Here is a 22,565-nt window from a genome sequence, read left to right as displayed (position 1 = left end):
ACTGCCAATGAATAAAACCTCTTGGAAAGTTGTCTTGTCTTTGACATAAAGCCCATACATATACAGTATACCTTGCAAAAATACCTTTGACTCTGTTATTTATCTGTAAAAGTGTCCAGGAGTTGTCCACAGTGTTCTCTCACAGTTCATCCTTCTCGTCTCCCTTGCAAACACACGCTGCCCTCTGGCTGTTCATGTAAGGCTTACAGCCCAGAGTCCACACTGTGTTGTAGAGAGCATCTACCATTGACTCACAGGCTAAGACAAAAAGAGAGGGCAGAGTCAGTATTTGATCTGCTTGGTCATATTCATTCCACCCAATGCATTTCGGCATAGTGCAAGAAAAAGGGGAGAAGTAACAAAAACGATCTCACCTTGTACCTTTGACACAAAGCCCAGGCTTTTCTTAAGGTCAGCGCAGATGCCCCGCAGACACAGGCGAAAAGTGGAGTCACAGTTATACTTGCTTGCACCACAAGTGTCATAGCACATGTCAAGCTGGTTACAGCACTTTGTCATAACAGGGATCCCCAGGTCAAACTGTGAAAAAGAAAGAACTCTATTGTTTCAGTAATAATTCAAAACCTAGTATTTCCAGCTGTTATGTTTTTAGTTAGCTACACTCTGTGGGCTTCATGATGTGGTTCTGGGCTCTTGGTGCTATAAACAGGCCACCTACAGCAGCATTCACCTGGAATCCCACCAGAGAGGAACTGCAGCCATTGGGCTCTGGGAGCTGGTAGCCAGGACGCGGTTGAGGACGATCTCCTAAAAAACAGAGAGCAGTTCCACGTAATCCTTGAACTAAAGTGCATGTAGAGTACATTAACAAACTAATGTCATCATGCACTCCTAGGTGAGGATGTATATCTTTGTTCTTGTCATTTTACAGATCAGACGTACTGTAACGTTTGTTTGAGGACACGTGTACTGATTGTGTGACTGTAGGTCCATTTACCTCCCACACTGATAAAAGGTATGTATCCAGCTTTCAGTATCCGCAGCCTTAGGGCCACATACATTATACTGAATCAAGAAATAATCACGATAAACTGACAGCAGAGGAATTGATTACATTTGAGAAAAACACAACAACAACAAATCTTTTGAAATTTCTCTGGTCCCCTGAATCAGACCCACACCTCAGACACTAAAAGACTTGTTGTTCTCAGTAATGTAACAGTATGTTAATTCATTCTTACCATATGTGCAGCGGTATTCACACACACCATCATGTCCCCCCACCAGCTCCACCAGGGAGTCAAAGTATCCATGCATAGTCTGGAAACTATTTCTAATTGAGTTTAAGCTCCAACTGGGATCATCTTCATGCACCAAGGGCCTGGAGGTGGACAGGTTTTTCTGGACTGGTCTGATATCATTCCCCTCCTCCTTCTCAGATCTTTGTTCCTGCGGGACAGTTTCTTCAGTAAGAACTTGCGTAGCAGGGGCATCCACAGCAGGCCCATTGCTGTCTGTCGCTGCCTCTTCAACTGGAGCACCCTCTCCTACTGGAACATCCACTTCAGGTTTGTCAGCTACTTGGGCATCTGCAGAAACTGTGTCTCCTTTAGCTCTATCTACAGAGGTGGCCGCTACAACACCGTTGGTAACAGCAGTTGAGGCAGAAGCATGGGCCTCCTCCTCATTTGCTTGGGTCTGATATTGGCCTAAAGTGGCACACATGCCTGCCGGCACACAGAGGAGGAGCAGGACCACAGTCCGAAGCAGCATGGTGTTGAATTGGCAGCGATCCAAACTGAGGAAACTCTCCACAAGGCGAGGTGTTGTTAACAGGGTGAAAAGAGTTTAGATTGTGAGGGACAACAACACACTCTGCTCCTACTGGCTCTGACAGCCAGAGAGCAGACTTTGACCCATGACTAGATTCTAGCAGACAACAAGGCACTCTGTCATGTCAGGGCAAAGGTTAGCCCTTATCTATAATTCTTCTAATCTTCTCACTCTCTGTGATTCGTGAACACATTGACCAATTTCATCACTGTTTTAATCCACAAAGCTACAACTGGATTTTAATAAATCAAAAGTCACATGGAACCTTCTGGAAAATCCTCTTTGGATTCACTTTTTGGCACATCGAATGCTGGCATTTCAGCCTGTGACCTTTATCAAAAATCACACATTTCAAATGATCTTCACTATGTTTTGATAAAGGTCACAGGCTGACACTTTAACACTGAATAAGCACAGAGACAAACAGAGCATTATCTTATTCATTTGGCATTAGGCAGTGGCATAGATTTTTCAAAGCAACTTGCTTGAGTGCAGGCTTCAGTATGTACTAACTACACGGTACAAACTTCTTATTTGTCTCTACTGCCCTCTTGTGGTTGAAGTGTAACATTGTGGAACCAGATATTGTGCTTTGTCCTTTTACTGACCCTGACCAATAACAGTGCTCTTTTTCACTGATATCAGTTAATTATATTCTGGAGATTTTTTTTTTCTTCCTATGTCTTCTTCAGTCTGTAGAAATCAATACTTATTTTTTTTTATCCTGTATCCCATCTCTAGCTCCAGCTCCGTACATAATAAATCAGACAAATATGGCTGTGACAATGTGCAGGCCTTTTGTTCTGCTTTGAACAGTTATCTTTGCAATTCATTAGCATTTGAGAAGCTCCAGGCTGTGTGCTCATGTGCGCATGCACACACACACCCACGCTGTTTTTATTCCTTGTGGGGACTTTACATTGACTTACATTCATTTCCTGTAGACTTATCCTAACCTTAACCATAACCACTACTTGCCTAACCCTAACCCTGACCCTAATACTTAACCTAACCCTAACCTCATCCTAACACCTAAACCATGTTGCCACCCTAAGATTCAATGATTTCCTTGTGGGGACTAGCTTCTGGTCCCCACAAGGATGGCCGAGTTCCCATGGTGTGAGTATAGTAACAGGTTTCGGTCCTCATGATGTAAGTAATACAAAGGCACATGCACACACACACACAAACACCATTATTTATTTGATTTCTACCTTAAGGTGGAAGATGTTCATACTGATAAATACTAATTGGTCTGCCCTGGGCCACTAAAACAACATATGTGAATTGTCAAATTCATTATTACAGATTAAACTATTTAACAGTATAGAAAGTCAGTAATATTAGCTACGTCTTAACCAACTACAACATTTAAATACTGCTAAAACAATTAGCCAATAGTTATATATATGTGTTGTACATTAACTCTCTTAAAGGTACCAGTCGGTATGACAAGTACTACATCTGGACTGTATGAACATTCTACTTTACAGACTTTTCCTATTTGTATTAAACTGAAAGGCTATGACTGCTGGTTGTCAAAGAGGTGACTCTTTTAAATATGGATTCCTTTATTCTAGTGCAAGTCGCACTTTATCCAGAGCACCCTGTCTGACTTTAAAACAGCCATCTAAAGAAAGACTCTCTGGTTTACTTGATGATGAAGCTATTCGCTCTCTGTCTGAAGGTCACGCCATATTTCATCCCACAACAACCTAGTAGTAAAACAAAGGAGAGAAGCCACAAGTAAGAAAGAGTCATTCCAGTCAATTCAAACATACTATAAGTCCATGATTACATGTACCGTCTTATGGTCTTGCTTGGCTTCTCTCTGTTCAGCATGTTGTTGATTTTGTTTTCCAAATCCTAGTGAGAAAAACCCAGAGCATATACTGTTACACAGCAGGACATATATTTAAGCTCTATAATAGCAAAAATGTGGATATAGCAGAAAATCAGATGATCTCCAGTGCCTTGTTGGTGGTCTTCAGATTGTGATTTGAGGCTATCAGTCTCATTATCTCTGTCTGGAACAAAAAGAATAAATTCTAATAAAAACTGCAGCAATCACCAATCATAGTTCCTGCTTTAATTTTACATCTGAATGAAAGTAAAGGCAAAAATGTTTTAAAGTGATGTCAAAGTCACATTGTGCTATTTATAAGCTTGTGTGGAACAGGGCTATGTGAGAATGAGCAGAGTTTATCTCCCAGCACCTTGAGGACATTCAGTGCCAGTGGCTGTACCAGCCGACACCAGCTGCTCCTTTATCTCCTCCTCCAGCTGCTGAATCTCCCTCCACATGTCCAACACGTGAAGTCTCTTGGACTGGACACTGTTGATGTGGCCGATGACAGTCCCAGTGTCCTGCAGCCCTGCGAGAGAGAGAAAGAGAGAGAGAGAGGTGTACAGTATCTGTCATGAATGTGCGGCAATGACTAATGGTGTATCGTACACACACACACCCCTGTAGGCATTATAAAGTCACATCTGACTCACTGATACCACATTAACCTCTCTATGCTTGACAGTGATTATTTTCTCAGTGTTTGCAGCAGAGAACTACAGTATCATCATGCACAACGTAGTGTGTGCAGCTGGTAATACAATATACCGCAAATGCTTGGACTTTGTTTACCAGTGATTAGATGTGGCAACACAGTGTTGGGACCTACTCTGGATGTCGCTGTCCTCTGGGCTGCTTATAGCTGGAACATTCTGTAATTCATTTCGGACTCTAAGGTTTAAAAAACAAACAAACATGCTTAAACTAATAAGAAAGTACAATGTGTACTGTACTTATTTGGTAAACAGATCTTTGCAGTACCGTTTATTCTCCTCTAGAGCTCTTCTGGCTTCCTGTTCCAGTCTGCAAACCTCTTTTTCTGCCTCTTCCAACTCCTTTTCTCCTACTTTGCCATTTCCGAGATCCTGAAGTGAAGCATTCTGTGACTGCAACATAACAAAAACATATTAAAACTTGCAGTATATTGTTTGCCACAAATGCAAAAGATACAGGGGAGAAATACTTGCTCCTTAGCTAGAAGGTTATGATATGTGTAATGTGCATCTCTCTGAGCACCATAAAAATATTCTGCTTTCAGCTGTCAGGAATACATGATGTTACACACTTTCTTTTGTAATGAATCTGAAAAGATCCCATTGATCAGCATATAGCCTAAAATTACCATTAAAACAAATGACATCCATGTCTTAGGTCTTCTTCTCATTAACTTTTACATGTATATTAAATGAGCAGTGGGTTTTACCATGTCTTGTGCCGATGATTGGGAAGCCATCATATGGTTGACATACAAATCATAATCGGTCTGAAAACAAAAACAAAAACATTTCTCTTTCTGTATTAAGTAGACTCTTCATTAGGTATTTTTTAGATCATGTCAGAAGTTTTATAAGCCTGTGAAAATAATCATTTATGTCAATTTACACCTGGTCCTGGGCTTGTTACATACTGTAAATTTGCTGCAATCGACACAGGCTTCACTAACACAACCACTAGGTACAGATCTTGTATATATCCAGTTACAGTATGTTAAAAAAGTGATTTTTCCAAAATATTGTAATATTTTAGCCACTGTTAAACTACAGACAGGTGACAAATTAAAGGAAAAACCTAAATAAATGAGTGGTCTCTTCCAGGATGAGGATGACAATGGGCATGAGGGGCATAGGGCATGGGGCTCACCGAACGGTCTGATAAGTATGAAAATGATGTGAATCATATGCTACGGCCTGTGCAGTCACCCAGTTAAACACCTATGGGAGATTTTGGAGAAGTGTGTTAGACCACGTCTCCACCACAATTATCAAAACACCAGCTCCAGCAGAGTCCAGGTACTTGGAGAATCAATGCCAAGGTGAACTGAAGCTGTTCTGGTGGCACAACACCTTACTAAGACATTTTATGCTTTCCTTTAACTTGTCACCTCTCTGTATATGTAGTTGTATATTTGTGTCCTCATAAAGGAAAATCAAAAGTATTAATTCTTGTAGTTTCATTCTGTCATATAATAAGATGAGCAGTGATGGAGCCCACTAAAGCCCTGTTCCCTGACATATCATGACCAGATTTCAGTGGTTGCTCTACTTCTACTACACTAGGGAATCGCTCTCTCTTGGCTTGAATACGTCTGGCGGCACATGCTAAAAATGTGCTAGTGAGTACAGAGGAAATGGAAAAACCTTAATTTCCCTCAGGATGTGTCCAAATACTGGCGAGCTTTCACATACATCATCAAAGACGTCACTGAACACCGCAAGGCGGTCTCTATGGGGCCAGCTCTGCGCTGACAGCTTTTTCAGCTCCTGGGTATGACAAGAACACACAAACACACACAACATTAGCAGGTTAAGGGGTGTGTGAGAGCCTGTGCACGTCTTTATCATGCACCTTCTGCCAGAGTGTTGAGTGTTTCAGAATTACCATCTCATAAAAAGTGGCCACATTAGAAAGTCTGAACATTAAAAAAGTGAAATTACAAAACTAGTTGCATGATGCCATGGATTGTGTGACCATTCTCACCTTTTGTAGTTTCCTTTCATGCATTTCAGCAACATTTATTCCAGCCCAGAGGTTCTGCTTGTCTATAGATTGCCTGGCAACCCGTCGGTTTGTCTTTAAATGGTCTTTATTATTCAGGCCTTCCTGATCAGAACAGTTTGAGCAAAATTGTTTCCCCTCCAGAGTAGGCAAAAAGGTTGACGTATCACTGGAAAACGTTCTTGGCTGGACCGGCAAAGAGTTTGAGGAACCATGAACTACCCTAGGAAGACTTTTCACCTCTCTCCTTATTGCATACGATGACTTATCGCTAGTCAGGTCTTGTCTTGATCTGGAGACTTCAAACTTTGTTAAAGTGAACTCAGAGGTAGACTCTTTCATTTCTTTCCTCTTTACATAGGCCACTGCCTTTGTACGTCTTTGCTTGAGTGTCACAGAGTTTGGGCTTTCTTCTTGGCTCTGAGACAACTTCCAGAAAGATTGCTTTGTTTCCCTATGAGGCTGGCTCTGCTTCAGGCTGCGGGGCCCCAGATGACCTGAGGAGTAGGTCAAGATATCAGCCTTCTGACCAGCTTCAGGGACCAGCGGCAGTCTGTGGATGTCGCTCCCCAAGCACCTCGGCTTTGGCTTACAGCTGCGGGACATGGCTACGAAGGCACAAAGCATATTATTGTTAACTTTATTAAAAGGTACACAAGTAATAATGTCTAATATACTGACCTCTATTTAAGTAAGAGGCTCTGTAGAAAACTGCATTTACTGATTTGATAAGATTAAGATTTATCTGTCCTAAATACACAAGTTTTTGACAACAAACTGAGGTAAAGTAACTTAAAAATATTATTTAACTTCTGTAAATCCAGGCAGTGGACCAATAAATCAGAGGGTTTCCACAACAGTGAGGCACTTAGCAAAGAGCCAACACTTACTAGTTAAATGTACTGCTAATAAGAAGTAGAAGCGTGTAGAAAGCAGACAGACACAAACAATAAATAATAACCAGACCTGGGAGCTAACTGTAGGAATCAAGATAAGAAACAAAGTTTCTTCATGTCTGCAACAGCCTGGTCTTTGCTCGGGTGCCAAGGAAACCGAAACGCATGTTCGTTCGCGTTGCGTTCAGCGTCTTGTTAATAGTCGTACCCAAGAGCTTCGAGGTGCTACGTCTCATTTGTTCCTAACGAGGGAAACATGTGAAGCTATGTGTGGAGAGTACTCGACCTCTAAAACGTTCACATGTGATACAATGTGCGCGGTAAATGAATGTTTATAGATGGCTAAGCATTAAAACATGCAAGAATTCAGGTTCAGGTTTGCTGTCATAAACAAACAGGTAAACAAAACTGTAAATTGGTACAAAAACAATTTTCGACTAAAACAACAGGACAAGAAACTAAACTATTTATTTGTATTTTTGTTAATACAAATACCACACGGTTACATTTGCAGCAACAACTTGGATGTCTACAAGGGTGCATCTAGAAAATTTTGGACAGGGTGATCAGGCTGGGGCACAGCCTCAGAGGGGTGGCACATTTGAAATACATGCAAAAAGTAAATTAAACCCCTAGTTCTAGGAAATAATAAACCATTAACAATCAAATTGTTTATTCTGTGTATCCTGCTGTGTAAAACAGCTTTCAAGAATTTAGCAAAATCACCTCATCTTTACTCATGAACCTAGCATAAATACGCTTTTCAGATTTATTCATATTAAAATGAAGTGAATGAATGTATTGTTAAGAAGTAAGTAAAAATAAATAAATAAATACATTTTGTCAGCACAGAAAAGGCAAAGGAAATTATTTTTGGTTTTCCTCCTGGGTTTTAATAATGTAGAGATCAATTATCAATTGTCTCTGGGGTAATTACACAAGTGGACCCGCTAACCAATCAGGAGAGCTGCATTGTCAGCCAGCACTGTCACTGACTCAGGCGCTCTGTGAAACGAATTAACAGTTAAATAAATGCAATTAAATAATTCAAACATGAAATAAAAGGTGACACACAGGTGTATTTTGTCAGGTATTTAATAAAAGTCATTTGGGCTAATGCTCTTACATTTACAGTTGAGACATTCCTCAATTATTCTGGGTGACAGTAACATGTCTAAACCGTATCTTAATGTTTATTTTGTACAAAACAAAAAGGCCAACCTTATTTTTTCTTGTATAAAAAATATAAGTTAATTTAAATTTAACTCTAATTAAGAAAATAACAATACTAATAATAACAGTAATGATAATCATCAATAATTGTAATAATGATAAAGATCATAAACTAAACATAGTGCAGACAGTGGGATATAACTGGTGCTGAAAAGTAGAAGGGACAGTGCTATGGACTTAACCACGTTCTCAGGTGGGGTTTGAGTGGTTAAAGAGCCATTCAAAATATTTCTCACAAACACACATCCACACATACTCTCACCCACAGCATACACACCCGCTCAAAGTGCACGACTGCCATTCAGTTTAGCACCATCAGAGCATACATTTCAATCTGTACAAACTAATTTCTAGATTGTACAGAGGATACACCTATTATCATATATGCAAAATTATATATTAAGCTTAGGTGCATGCTTATTGTTGCTCTTGGTTGAAGTTTACTGGAAGCAATTCTGAAATGCAAGACAAAGCACATCATGGACACTGATGGTGCGCTAACCCACATGCCACTGCTGAGGATCTGCAATCCACAAAACATTCATCAAAATGGACATTCACACCACAGGGGAGCCACAGTACCAGTCATAAAACAGATGATTTGAGTGGTAATTTCAGTCTTTGAGGGACAACTGGAATGACAGTTTCAGACAAAATAATTTGTCTTTTGGAAGATCTCAGAAACTCATTTGAAAGAGTCCAAATGTACCCTCCTTGTATAAAGCCAGAGAGTGAGAATAAGGGAAGATGATTAATTTTTTTTCAGCAGGGTATAGATGTGAGAAGAACTGCAAAAAGTAAATCACCATTCTCAGGTTGCAATCCCAGAGATAGACATTTGATGCACTTTAGCTTAATAAGTTTGACATTATGGAAAATATGAAGCTGACAGTTGCTGAGAATTCTGTTGAACCGCTGTGTCTGGGATCAACAGCAAAATGACAAAGTGCTCATTGCCACTGATGTTTCATACTACAGTTGTGAACCTGAAAAGACACTGATGTATCTCAAAAGGATAAAACATCCCAAACTGCACAGACTATTACTTATTCCACTCTTCACAATTTATTTATTTAGCGCTTTATAATTCATCACGCCTTAAGCATGTGCTAAAAATGAGGGTGTTGTCTGCACATTACATACAGTAAGGCAGTCAACATGTAAAAAGTCAGTTGTGTCACTGCACACAAATGAATCTTTATAATCCGCTGGGACACTTAACCAGCTTGTGCGGCATCCTCATTTTACTTGTGTTTTATTTATGGCTGTTGAAATGGTTGCTGATTAATGAAAGGGACTAGATTGTTACGTAAAATAATTCATGATGTATCGGTGGTGTGGAAAATGCAGTGAGAGTAAAAATTCCATAGAATATAGTCTTGGTTTACTATAAAAGCTGAAACTGAAGCTATTTGTGCATCTTGTGAACTGGCCTGGTGTCAGATCTTGTTAATCAGAACAAAGCTGATATACTAAGCAGCAGGTTCCTAAAAGCTGGGGGCGCTGAGGACAGTGCTCTGGGGTACACATCTGGGAGAAACACTGCAACTCTCTTATAACTGTGTTGAAAAGTGTTGACAGAATCTAATTCCTCTTGTCACAGTTCAACCACATTTGTAGAATATGCTGCAGGGAATAGGCTGTATGTCTTTATTCAAGTACTGCAAAGGATTGTTGCTTAGAAAGTAATAAGAAAACATTCTGACAATCCACCTTCTCAATAAGGTGGCATTACACCATACATACACCTGCTCAACACATTCCTTCTGTCTCTGGGCATACCTTGCTGAAGTAGTGCGCATATGATAAACCTACCACAGAAGGTAACAGTACCATTTCAAAAAAGCCTGAACCGACAACAAGATTTCACATATCCTAGCCTGTGAAAGGTTCAGAATAAGGCCTCTGCAAATACAAGACCATAAAAAAATCAGCTAAAAAAAGACACACACACACACACAAAATAAAATAAAACAGCAAAAATATAACAACTAAAATGGCACAAGTCCATTCTACCAAAGGGATTTCCCAAGCTTAGTGGATGTAGGGTGATGGGTGGAAGTCCCTCCCTATCTGCTGTCTGTCAGTCTCTGGGATCAGTGAAACCGTCAGTGTTGACACCTCCGTCACCCAATGAGGTAACTGTGTGTTTTCAAAGTCAAGTTGCCTTGAGCTGATCCATCTCCTGTTAACACAGAATGTGGGTTCCTCCCCCTACAATGTTCCAGGTCTGTGGCAGGATTCGGGGTGTATTCCTTTGGTGGGCCAGCAACCCTGTTGGTAGTCAGTTGTCCACCTTGACAGGGCCAGAATCGCAAGGCCGGCTGGGCACTATGTCCTCTGCTTCTCCCCGTGCTATCTTCTCCCATTGGCTTAGGTTCTCCCTGCAAACACAGAAGACCTCCATCAGATTGAGACTGGTTTACAATAAGGGCTGTACTACTACTAACACAGACATCTCATTAATTTTACGCAAAGATGTCATGTTGCATGCAAAATAAGACAACAAAATCATGTCAACAAAGATACAGCAATGTAAATAGGACAAACAGCTGTGACATTTACTTCAAACAAAAACCCACTGAATGAAACTGTATAATACTTTTCTTTTTTGAAAATTCAAATTTTATGATGCTAAATGTGGCATTTTGATTTGATTAAGCTATTAGCAGATGTTACTTATTTGCTTGAATGAAAAGTAAATAATCTAAGTACTGAAGCTAATTAGCACACAACATTGGAACACTTTGCTGCCACTAGGGTGTGCATGAGATTTTAACTATGAATTTGACAGTTGTTAGAAATCCCACAACAAGCAGCCAGGTTCCGTGAGGTCTAGGCCTGCTGCCCACCCAGGGGCCGGAGCTGACGTACACACAGGGCTTAAATATTACACTGCTGACTTTGTTTGCATTCCCCGCAGATCAAGGTGCTTTAAAAACCACCAGGTTATCCCAGAAGGACAGGTAAACAACCAGAAATTATGCATATGAATACATTCTTACACGCAGAGACATGCACACACACACTGATGCACCAAATAATTAAAAGCAACTATTTACCCTTAGCACACTGTATTGTATTTTATTTTAAAATTCTGAACACAATTTCAGAAGTCTATAGCACAAGTTTGTTTAATCCAATATATGTGTGTTTTGTTTGTATTTCCAGGGGAATGATTGGAACGTGTGCCATACACACAGTCCTTATCACCTCTGATCTCACTGTCTGTCTAACTGTTGCTGGTCAGACAAGGCCAGCACACACATCACATGTTGCACTTCGAGCTGTTGTCAGTACATTTTTGTCTGTATCAGATCAGCGCAACACAATTGTGTGAAGAAACTTTTGATTTTGTGTTTCTGACCTATTATCCAAAAGAAGTACAAAATAGAACACTTAAAATCATACTGTTATTTCATAGTAATTAAATTCCTACACACATATCCCATATCGATTGTTTGTCACCTCAGAATCTTGCTTGGGTTTTGTTATTGCCAAGGCAAACAGTGAAGGATGAGACTTTCGCTTTGAATTCTTACTTGCAGGCTTTTAGAAGAGGACTCGACTGAGGGAGAAGCTTTGATAGTGTCGTGTAACATGGAACTGCAACAGCGTTGTAGAATCCCACCTTAAAAAGAGGAAAAAGTATATAATTTAATAACAATTTATAATAACAAATTGTTTGTGTAAGTGTTTTAGGAACAGTCTGATAAATTAAGATACATTAAGGATCAATCAAAAATGTAGCACATCCAACAACTTTATTTTTTCTATGATGTGTTAACAATAGGCCATTTGTGGAGGAGGGGACAATTAGGAGGGGGCAAATGATGCCATGAAAGAACAACACCCTCATTAGTGTGTGATTTGTTGGGGTGTAATTCATCCTAAATGTAATACAAATGCATCACAATATCTAAAATCTAATCCAAAAATTTTGAATTTAAAAAAAAATCCTCTTATGCCATATTTTTAAAATGGCAATTTAGTCATTAGGAGCAGAGTGTTATTTGAGGATTGTGTCTGTAATTTGGGTACCAGCTATTTGGTTGCCAACTACCTGACGAGGCTGTTAACTGCCTTATGTCAGTGAACTTCACATAATGTATGGGCTATTAAATGAGTTACTTTAACAACCCTGCATGTGTTTTCAATTACCCTGCATGGTTAGATCTCCAGTCAGATCGAAGCTGGGTGGAGCTACACTGGAAATTATGTAATACACAAACTGAATAAAACAATATTTAAATTGCCACAGCACCAAGAGGAGATAAAAACAAGACAGTGAAGCAGCTGTTTCATCCATGTCGGCATTTGTTAAAATGTATTGTAAATGTTATAAAGCAAGGTTTATCAAACTACTTCTACCCAAAACATTCTTCCACTTACTACATTTTTACTCTATCTCAGTATATATTAATGTTAGTTATTGTACTGTGTTTGTTTCAGGTCATTTTATCCTTTTTAAGTCAACTACTGATAACCCAAGCAGGTTATTCTAGTTCTCTTTCCACCCCTGGCAATTGTGGTTTCCTCTTATTTTGTTGTACTTAAAACTTTTATAAATACCACCTGATTCTCTTAATTCCACACCATCCGAGTCTAGAATTTTAAAAAGTTTTGAGTGTGTGTGAACTAGAGAGCTACCACAGTTAGTCTCACTTGGCCTTGGGGAATCTCATCCTTCTTGTCTCTGTCCATCATAGGGATCGGCTGAATCCCAATCTTCTTCATCTCATCTCCCTGTGGAGGAAATCGTCTTTAGTTGTTGCAAATGTCTGGGCCAGCTGACAACACTATTTATGGCTTGCAAACTACAGGGCAGCTAGGTGTAGCTAGCAGCGTTTCAAGCAGTAACAGAGGTCTGACTGGAGGCGTGAAACTGTTTAAACTCCAACAGTGTCCCACTGTACCTCAGCCCAAAACTCAGCATAGATGTCGTTGGCTATGAGTCGTGTGATTTGCCATTTCTTGGTAACAGAACACAGGTCACATGCTGTCATCATCAGACCAATCATACGGTCCCTGGAGGGAAGCAAAGTCTCTTTATAGCAACGTGGAGAAACATAATGTGCTGTTTTATCTGCACCAGGTACACTGTTCTCTGTGTGACACTATGAGAACCTGGCATGAGCTAACCTGATCTATGCACAAGTGCGAGTCGTGACCTGACCTGTGTGAGTGGTTGTTCAAGTCCAGCGCACTCGAGGTCAGCAACTCTGTCAGTTGCTGGTGGTTGTTGAAGTACAGGGCAAGGTCTGTAGCAATGATGGCCTTTCTGATGATCTCCAGCACCTGCTCATACTCACTGGAATTCAGGTTGGAGAAAATATTGTGCCCTTCCAGCTATGAGAAACAAAGAGATCAATAAAAAAGCAAAAGCTCCACTTATGAGGCGTTCAGCTCAGCTAGACTACAACAGGTTGTAATCGCAGGGCCACCCCAGGTTTGGCCCTGCAGCAGATCCTGGACATTACAGCAGAGGGCACTCAGATCTAAATCGTATGATGTTTTCAATGGATCTGTGTGTGTGTGTGTGCTTAAATACTTCTAGAAATGACATGTTCATGTAAGTATTTCTATCTTTACATGTGTAAAAATTTGAAAAAAGTTTTTAAAAAGTATTTATAGATGTGAAGAACATTTGCTTCTTACACATAAAAATGTATTAAGGACAATCAAATGCTGTTAAACAAATTTAAACAACTAAAATTAAAATTTAAATAAAATTCTAGATATTTTTCTCAGTGGTTTTATTCTCTAAATGTCAGCTTTGTGGAAAATATGAGTCTTTGAACCTCACTGTGCACTTTTGCAAAATTTGTGTAATAAGTTAAGTCGAAGATATGCGTGTTAAACAGTGATAAGGTCAATATATGTCATGCTAAGAACATAATGTTTTACTAAATATTAGCATTTAAAAGACAATAAATACTCAAAAACACTGACTTTGATTGTGCAGCAAGTTCTGCATAGTGGAGCTCTACCTGTAGGATGGAGACAGTCTGAGAGAAGTGGTGCTGCTCCATGGTAGAGGTGGAGTACAGAGCAGCCAGTGGATGGTCAAACTTCTGGAGGTATGTGTTGGTGTAGCCCCGATGGTCCAGATCATGGCACAGACAGGCTATCAGCAAACCTTTCTTCTGTAAACCAGAGTGGATTAAAATCACACACTGACCTCAGGCATACATCTTGTTTCCAGTTTCATTTATTTTTGTCTAGCTGTGAAAAACCCAGACCCAACAAGGAGCAAACCTCTAGCTCTGTGAAGATCCCAGAGGTTTTCTGTAGGATGGCGTACATACAGTGTGCCACTGTCACCGCGTGCTTCCAGTTGTGGTAGGGCACACGTCGGTAGTTCTTCCGTACGGACATGGTGAACCGACACAGCTTCTCCAGTTCAAAACTACACACAGTGAGAAAGAACCAAACAAATAAACAACTGCTTTGAGGAAATACTGACTTTGATAAAATCACAGTGACACTTCACCTGGTCTTTCCACAGGAGTTATGGACCATGTAGATAAAGACAGCAGGCCAGATCTCCTCAAAGGGACTCATGTCAAAGTGAAACCTGGATAGGGAGGACGAGATTGGAGGAGAGTCTTAAATTAGCATGTACATCACCCCTAAGAGAAGAAGAAGGACAGATGAGGGAACCTCTGAGGTCTGGGAGTGTTGAACTGACAGGGTGACATCCAGAAGCCCCACCCCTTCCTACACAGTGTGAGCATCCCCCTCTTCATCCAGGTCTGGACTCTTTCATAGACACGAGGCTGTAGGCCAACTACACTTAGGGTCATGGCTTTCATCTCTCAGCAGAGACAGAGACAAAAGCATGTTCCAAAAATGAACTCACATTTCAATCTCTTTATAGATGGGTGCAGGGAGGTTGAGCTGGGTAAGGGTCTTCCATTCTTCTGATGTGCAGATGCTGTGATAAGACAGTTTTTCCATCGTCACTCTGTAAATACATTCAGAGTGCCGGATCCTGTGGTACATCTATGGGAATCACAGAACAGGAAATTAGTCTTTAAAATGTTCTGAGAGAAACTGAACACTCCAGTGCTATAAATACCATAGAAATACCATCTTATATCTGCTGAATTCTTTAAATATCACTGTTTCCAAAATGGCCAGCTAAAGTTATCTGCAACAGTCCTGAATCATATTTTACTTGCGTATCTCCAAAACGGGGTTCCACATCTAGTTTGCATCCTTGTTACCTTCCCAGACAGTCAGCTACAGGCATCAAGCCTCACACCTTTCACAATAAATCACCATAAATCAGGAGCAGGCCTAAGTGAGTTTCCTAGAGTAGCAAGGCATAAATTACAGCTAAACATAAACCCTGTCAGCAGACAGATGGAGACTACTTTCTTAAAATATTAACAAGCCTCATGAATTTTAAACCCAACTTTGTGACGCTGCTCCTGCGTAAGTTTGTCACATGAGATGATGCCGGGTCAGGCCCCACAGAGAGGAGAGACTTTGACAGACAGACCACAACACAAGCTTTGAGCGTTAGCATGATTCATGACATGCCTCTGTGTTTCATGTAAGGGATAATCATTATTGCCAACCAATAAAAAAAGAAGCTTTTATTCATATTTTGGAACAATCAAACCTCTTGGTGCTATCTACAGTATGTCAACACTGGAAATGAATGGTATTTCTACTCAAATAGGGCAACTCACAGCCAAAGCCTTCCAGCTATGAGTATGAATTTAGAACAGTGATGAGGTCATTGCGTCAAAGATGCAGTTACTGTATCTGAATAAGCCAGAATCAAGCATTCATGATTGTGAAGTATTATATAATCTTAACATAATTTGCCTCCATTGCCAAAGATAAAGCGTAGGCTTGTGCAGGCAGCTATAAAGAAAATTATGTTTTTGCTGTTGGAGCAAATCAGTTGCTTATTTAAAAATTTTAAGACTAGTTCATGGTACTCACATTTGCACAGTGTAAGGCCAGAGCACAAAAGACAGCAAACATCTTAAAGTTGTTCTCATCTGTTTTAGTGAAGGCACTTCCGCTTAACTTGTTCACCATCTGCACCACACCTATAACGGACCCCCTGCTCACAATGGGCATGCACAGGATGTTCCGCGTAGTGTAGCCAGTTTTGAGGTCCACCTCTCTGTTAAGGAAAACAAAAACACCAATTTGACATTCAGCATTGTGGTTATTACTTGACTTTATAGTGCAGCATGTTTCAGTCTTAACTGTCGATGTACACAGTGTATCTATAATGAGCAGGAGCATGGCTACTGTGCTTTTATCATAAATACAGCTGAATTAGTACATTGAGGTAAAACTGTCAGGACAACTCATAGCACAGCTTCAAGAAAGCTAATACATACAGTAATAGAAAACAAAGTAAAAATAACTTTTGACAAAGTCCATTGGAGTTTACCGGTTGAACCGTGGGTCTGCATAGGCATCTGGGATATTTAAGACCTCCCCTGTCTGAGCCACTTGGCCAGCTATTCCCTTGTCTATAGAAAACCTACAAGAAAATTAGAGCAGAAAAGGGAAGAAAGGAGATGATTGCCTGTCAAGGCTTTCCAGGGCCACCCAGTGGATAGGTGAAAATCAATTTACAGAATCAATATTAAAGCGCTAATATCAAAATCCATGTGAAAACTTGATTTTAAGAATGAAATTCACAGTACAAATAGTGTCTAGATTCACCATTTGTGCTCAGATATTAAAAATGATGTTCCATTGTAACTGTACGATGGCATTAAATCAGTAAGTTATTAGAAATTTTCCTTTTTTTACTGACTTTTTCCTTTTTTCTGCATTTGTCACAAGAGGATCTTTGTTTACTCAAAATTAAATGTGTACAGATAAAAGAGTAAATCTTACACACCTAATTTCTTTGGTTTTCCTAAACACTGGTTTGCCTTCTTTCTCCTCCCCAATGTCGAACAGGTCCGAGTACAGTTCTTTATTGTTGTGATCTACCTGGAAGAGTGCGCATCGGTCCGCATTCACCAGGTTTTTTGCATATATCTGCAAAACAGCACCAGGGACAGCAGCTCATTAGCAACACTGAGGTTTTGCAAGAACTGTAAAACACAACAAATCAAATCATATATATCACTGCAGTTTTAATTGATTCTCTTAGAGAGAACAAATAAGTGTGGAGAACTAAACACACACAAAGTATAACCACAGGTCATTCCAGTTCATTTCAGTGTTTGAATCAGATGACTTGAATGAACTGAGGTGACACCATAGCCACAAGGAAACAAAATACATATTAACAAAGAAGTGGTTTTTAGTAAAAGACACAAGAAAATCATGTCTCACACTCATCCAGATCACATCTGTTTTACATTTACAAGGTAGAAAAAATATTGCAAGCTGAGAAACTTTCCTATTTTAGATTGACCCAAGTTTAAACATGTATTTAACATGTCAGTTAATCTACGTTATACTAATAATGAAATGTTGTCATGAGAAGTACTCCACTATTATTATTTTATATATTATTAATGCCTGTACTGTTAGCAGTGGACCTCAGGTAATGAGATAGCCCGTGTGTATCTGTATTACAGCAGCATCATGTGCCTTTTTAACACACATAACCTAACACATACTCTCAGGATGTGTAGCCTTGAAGACAATGTGAATGAACACATACTTGCAAAAATCACACTCACCATAATATGTTCAAGTAGAGAATCTATTGCCACAATGTTATCAAAGTATGTTCTGTGCGAAAAGAAGAAATGGCACATTGAGATGTTTGACAAATGGGAAGCTCTGACGATGTTCACACTCAAGACGTGGAAGCTACTGTATGTGGCCTAAAATGCAACGTTTTCTTCTATTTTGTGAGCAAAATGTTTTATTCATTAATTTATTTATTAATACTAACTGGCTTTTTTTTGTTATGCATAGACTACAGTAAGAACATGGTGTAAATACACTTTTAATAGGCTTTCATTAGCATTAATTTGGTGTTAGGTAAACTCTCCCACCAGCAGCTCTTACTTTGACACATCTAGTAGGAAGTCATTGAGCTCAGTTTGTTTGGCCAGGCCTCTGCACACCTAGAAACCGAGAAAATAGGTCATGACCCAGCATATAGACAAAGATATGTCCCACAAAACACACATAGCATCCTGCATGTATTATAAACAAACTGACTTGTTGTCTACACACTTGGCTGTGGGGCACCCGCATGAACAACAAAGTGCTGTGCAGCAAGTGGTTGCAGTGCACTGCAGTGTGCTGCAGTGCTGCGCTGCTCACTGAGGCTCTGAGGCCCACTGTGGCCAGGGCTGCAGTGGGATGCTGCTTCTCTAAGGTGTTTATGGATTTTGTTCATGCAAATACAGTACTGGGGCATAATGACGTCCTTGAGGAGCTGTTTGTTGAATTTGTGGTTTAGATGATTGGACCGGACCCAGTGACAACCCAGTTTCTGTACACAGTGGATTTCCCCATGAAAAAACACCAGAGCAGAACCAGAGCAAACAAACTCACCCGAGATCATAATAAGTGAGGTGGCTAGGCTTCACCTTTTTCCCAGACATGTCTTGGGAGAAGCATTACAGTGTGTATCTGCTACAGTGCCCAATTTCTAATTCAGACCAGTTCTCCGTGGACGTTTGCTCACCTGTACTTGATGAATGGCAACTGCCGCCCATGCTAAATTAGCTGTTGCAACCTGGAAAGGGAGATGAAGTTTAGCTCTGAAAAACTAACACAAATTATCACACATTTTCTGGGCTTGATCTGTTCTTACATTTCCTCTTAATTCAACTTAATTTTCTGTTCTGCATATCAGGTAGTCTCATAATCACAGAGGAGATTCAGAGCCCCTCTGGGGACACAGACTCACACCTGTAACGCTGCTGTGAATGAGGTTTATTACTGGGGTTTAAAATTCATGCAAGGCAAAACTAAAAATACATTAATCAGCATTTTTCAGTTAAAAAAAACAGGTCAAATGACAACATAAATACAATGTGTTAGGGGTCATGCTTAGTGACAAACCCACAGAGAATTATTATGCAACACAACGATTCCCCTCAGCTCTTCAAAATCTTTTAGCATGTTTTAGCTCCTTGTTTTGGTTTTATAACCTGCAAATTAGGCTCGCTTTCACCACACCCATCTTCCTCATTAGCAGCAGCTGTTTTAAGTGAAAAAGCACTGACAAACTACTCAGTACTACCCAGCACCAAATACAAAGTTAGCAACTGGCTAGTGAACACAGTGCATACCTTTAGTGCACAAAGTGTAGACCAAACCATATTTATAAATATTGTTAGGAGAAATTTGTTTGGAAGGTTTAAAAATTTTAATGTGAATCCTCAAAGTTACTGTAGTGTGATTAAATCATTACTATACTATATATAATTAATTTACCTGCTAACTGCACTGCCATTTTACAGAATGTATTTCAAGTATTTTTCATAATCAACTGAACCCCACAAAGCTGATCAAAATGTTAAACAGATCCAGATTAAGGTGAATACCGGGCTTTCTTCAGCCTCCACCTCTTGGTGTGTTTTTCTGGGTCAGACTGACCTCCTGGTGTCTGAGGTTGAAGGGCTCCTTGCCCCAGTGCCGATGCAGCTCCAGGATGGCAATGAGGTCCCCGATGGCAGTGAGAATGGGGAGGCACAGGACAGAGTGAACATGGATCCCTGAGTCCTGCCCTGTGCCTTCGGGGAAGCGCTCATCCTGCAACAGAAGCGGTTGTGGAAGGTCATTAGAAGGTCAGTGTAGCTGATGCACTGACTGATGACAAAAGAGACAAATCCTAACAGCTGTCACTGAGCAGGGCAAACATTTTTAAGACATGTCATTGAGCTGTATTTGCCACTGTGCACTAGTTGTAACATGACAAATGTCAATCTGTGAGCCATATGCTTAATGCTTAAAGAAGTGCACCTTAATAAAAAGTTCAAACTTTTATGATTTGATTCTTTTGGTATTTTTGAGACTTGGATGTTTCTTACTGCAAAGCACCTTTGCTGATATTTTCTTGACCTTTAAAGCACTTCAGAGATATTTTCCAGCAGTTTCTTGGACATGTATTTAGAGTGTGAAATGTGAATGAGGACACTGTCCTCCAGTAGGAAAAGTGGACACTGTCCACAAGTGTGGGGTCCCCCATAAATTCAAAATGAAATTCAATGTATTATTTTATTTTGATGATGCAGAGAGCAACCAGATGGTGATAAGCAGGGATGATATAATGAAACACATATACAGGACATCAAGTGATTTGTAATTGACTGTCATGCCTATGCAATGAAAAATTGGACTTCCCTGATGAGCAAATCTGTACTGGTTGAAAGAAAACAGCCTTACCCCCATGATGTCCTCTACTAGCAGTGTTCTGCGAGTCTTGGCGACATGAGCGGCAATGGTTGTCCCAAATGCGATGGGGCCAGAGGGAACGAGGCTTGGAGGTCCATCCTTGGCCCTCATTGGAGTGAACATACACAGACTCTATTGAGAAGCATAGACAAGAACAGAAAGGAAAACAGAAAAACATCAAATACATGCACACAACTGTATTCGTGTATGAAGTGTATTCGGCAAATGTCCTCTGCACTTACATTGTTGCAATCTCCCAAGAAGTAAAGTGCAAATGAATCAGCTTTTGTTGCTGTAGTAGTAAGAGACACACAGTACAGGTCACATGTACAGGGCAGGTGCTTTAAATACAGATAGACCAGTAACTGTACAGGGCAGGTGCTTTAAATACAGACATATAGACCAGTAATAGCTGACATTAGCAAACAGTGTCTGTTCATGTTATAGTCCCTCATACAGGTGTGTCCCACAATAAGTGACAGGTGCAAATTGAGAGGGAGTGTACAAGGAGGAAAGAATCCATTTGCAATCTAATAACAATATTCTAACAATGTCCCACGTAACAAGAAGGGCACTCTGACCGAGGGTTTTGAACACATCCAGATAATTATGGGTATTTGGGTGAGGTCTACCACAGCAGGCCATACGGTTAATGTCAAAAGAGTGCATTTATTGAACTAAATTTGATTTGTAATTGACAAAACTTTGTGCCACCTCTTAGATTATTCACCACAGAAAATGTTCTCAACCTCTTTACAATTGGTGCGAATTCATTTTAGAAAATTTTGATCCCAGTTTCAAAGGGAGATGTTTGTACAGCATAAACATTTGTCAAAATAAAGAGGCATTTTGTCTCTAAAATGGACATGGATATTGTCACTTTGTGGGTTGTGGCCCCAGTGTGATGTGAACCGAACCTGACAGGATCAACAACCTAGCTGATGTCTGTTGTTACCTGTTTTGATGATGTTGCCCAACTCATAGAGCAGGAGTTTGTTGTCTCCTCCAGTGTCCAGGCGCTGCTCCATGTAGCTGTTAAGTTCATACACCACACCCTGCATATTTGTGTCCTGGTACTGCTGGACACAAGACACAGAAATTACAACTTCACAGTCTCACATAAACATTGAGACTGAATTTAAAATTCAGGAACTGCTACAACAAAGAGAAACTGACAACAACCTGTGTTATGTACTGTAACCACTCTGTAGCTACTAATTCAAATAGCAAGCATTTTTTCAATTCAAGGGTATTATCTCCTTGCCATTCACAAAGACAGAGCCATTCATCACAACACTTCCCACCACCCCACCCTGTCACTCCCCTTCACTGTTGCATTCTGACCCAGGGATTTCTCTACAATCCTGAGAGGAGGCCACTGGAGCCCCACAGCTCTGATTAGCACCCTTTCAAGCGCAGCCTCAGCTTAAAGTGTGGTTACACAAGAGGCAGACATTCTGTCTTGTATGGGGCCAGAGAACCATCTATTTCTGCACCTACACAGAGGGTGAGGACAGGACGCCAGGGAGAGTGGTGCACTAGAAAGTCTTCCCCATGGAACGCCTTCTATCCTCCCACATCCCGTTTGCACAGATGTATGGATGACGCACTGAGGGGTCGAGTGGCCCTAAATCTTTTTCTGTGTATGTGTGTGAAGTCCTTTTTACTCAACTCCAGGCCCCTGCTGTGGGCGCTGACACCCTTCTTCTAGGGGTATGATGGTGTCA

The 22,565-nt window shown here is 40.3% G+C and overlaps 3 protein-coding genes across 7 annotated transcripts in view; all 3 read right to left on the bottom strand.

The window, feature by feature from the left end:
• Positions 1-2: 2 nt before the first annotated feature.
• On the bottom strand, positions 3-1,686 carry pla2g12b (phospholipase A2, group XIIB). The gene is made up of 4 exons (XM_020600973.1): positions 1,203-1,686; positions 692-768; positions 375-540; positions 3-258 (listed from the first exon to the last, which is right to left on the bottom strand). Exons 1-4 carry the CDS (start codon positions 1,684-1,686, stop codon positions 140-142), a joined length of 846 nt encoding a protein of 281 aa, XP_020456629.1. The 3' UTR covers positions 3-139.
• A 2,310-nt stretch (positions 1,687-3,996) lies between these two features.
• Positions 3,997-7,519, bottom strand: LOC109960688 (uncharacterized). Its single transcript, XM_020600960.1, has 7 exons — positions 7,322-7,519; positions 6,338-6,963; positions 6,046-6,120; positions 5,064-5,123; positions 4,622-4,746; positions 4,470-4,531; positions 3,997-4,169 (listed from the first exon to the last, which is right to left on the bottom strand). Exons 2-7 carry the CDS (start codon positions 6,959-6,961, stop codon positions 3,997-3,999), a joined length of 1,119 nt encoding a protein of 372 aa, XP_020456616.1. The 5' UTR covers positions 6,962-6,963; positions 7,322-7,519.
• Positions 7,520-8,344: 825 nt separating this feature from the next.
• Positions 8,345-22,565, bottom strand: part of pde10a (phosphodiesterase 10A) — a 48,180-nt gene continuing 33,959 nt past the window's right edge. For 2 of the 5 annotated variants that reach the window (XM_020599925.1, XM_020599952.1), the window contains exons 4-22: positions 21,794-21,914; positions 21,081-21,130; positions 20,830-20,970; positions 20,041-20,196; positions 19,124-19,174; positions 18,496-18,554; positions 18,162-18,213; positions 17,366-17,508; positions 16,907-16,999; positions 16,444-16,630; positions 15,347-15,489; positions 14,978-15,061; positions 14,743-14,893; positions 14,475-14,630; positions 13,661-13,833; positions 13,401-13,512; positions 13,150-13,230; positions 12,027-12,115; positions 8,345-10,868 (exon numbers count right to left, since the gene is read on the bottom strand). In XM_020599925.1, coding sequence (XP_020455581.1) covers positions 10,769-10,868; positions 12,027-12,115; positions 13,150-13,230; positions 13,401-13,512; positions 13,661-13,833; positions 14,475-14,630; positions 14,743-14,893; positions 14,978-15,061; positions 15,347-15,489; positions 16,444-16,630; positions 16,907-16,999; positions 17,366-17,508; positions 18,162-18,213; positions 18,496-18,554; positions 19,124-19,174; positions 20,041-20,196; positions 20,830-20,970; positions 21,081-21,130; positions 21,794-21,914 — 2,142 coding nt within the window. In that variant the 3' untranslated portion in view covers positions 8,345-10,768. Of the gene's footprint in view, positions 10,869-12,026; positions 12,116-13,149; positions 13,231-13,400; positions 13,513-13,660; positions 13,834-14,474; positions 14,631-14,742; positions 14,894-14,977; positions 15,062-15,346; positions 15,490-16,443; positions 16,631-16,906; positions 17,000-17,365; positions 17,509-18,161; positions 18,214-18,495; positions 18,555-19,123; positions 19,175-20,040; positions 20,197-20,829; positions 20,971-21,080; positions 21,131-21,793; positions 21,918-22,565 lie in introns of all 5 variants that reach the window. The other 3 variants (XM_020599915.1, XM_020599944.1, XM_020599934.1) reach the window with 2 other exon arrangements.

The sequence above is a fragment of the Monopterus albus genome, unplaced genomic scaffold (genome assembly GCF_001952655.1).
Source record: "Monopterus albus unplaced genomic scaffold, M_albus_1.0 scaffold3.1, whole genome shotgun sequence".
Taxonomy (NCBI): Eukaryota; Metazoa; Chordata; class Actinopteri; order Synbranchiformes; family Synbranchidae; genus Monopterus; species Monopterus albus.
This window is presented reverse-complemented; position numbering and strand designations above follow the sequence as displayed.

What these genes read in the sequence shown, in the direction of transcription:
- pla2g12b (XM_020600973.1), bottom strand. Translation starts at nt 1,686, where the DNA reads ATGTGTGCCACTTTAGGCCAATATCAGACCCAAGCAAATGAGGAGGAG. An exon ending in TGAATACCGCTGCACATATG is followed by an intron (nt 769 to 1,202) that starts GTAAGAATGAAT and finishes TCTGTTTTTTAG; the next exon opens with GAGATCGTCCTCAACCGCGT. An exon ending in CCTCTCTGGTGGGATTCCAG is followed by an intron (nt 541 to 691) that starts GTGAATGCTGCT and finishes TCTTTTTCACAG; the next exon opens with TTTGACCTGGGGATCCCTGT.
- LOC109960688 (XM_020600960.1), bottom strand. Translation starts at nt 6,961, where the DNA reads ATGTCCCGCAGCTGTAAGCCAAAGCCGAGGTGCTTGGGGAGCGACATC. An exon ending in AATCATCGGCACAAGACATG is followed by an intron (nt 4,747 to 5,063) that starts GTAAAACCCACT and finishes GTTATGTTGCAG; the next exon opens with TCACAGAATGCTTCACTTCA. An exon ending in AGAGGACAGCGACATCCAGA is followed by an intron (nt 4,170 to 4,469) that starts GTAGGTCCCAAC and finishes TCTCTCTCGCAG; the next exon opens with GGCTGCAGGACACTGGGACT.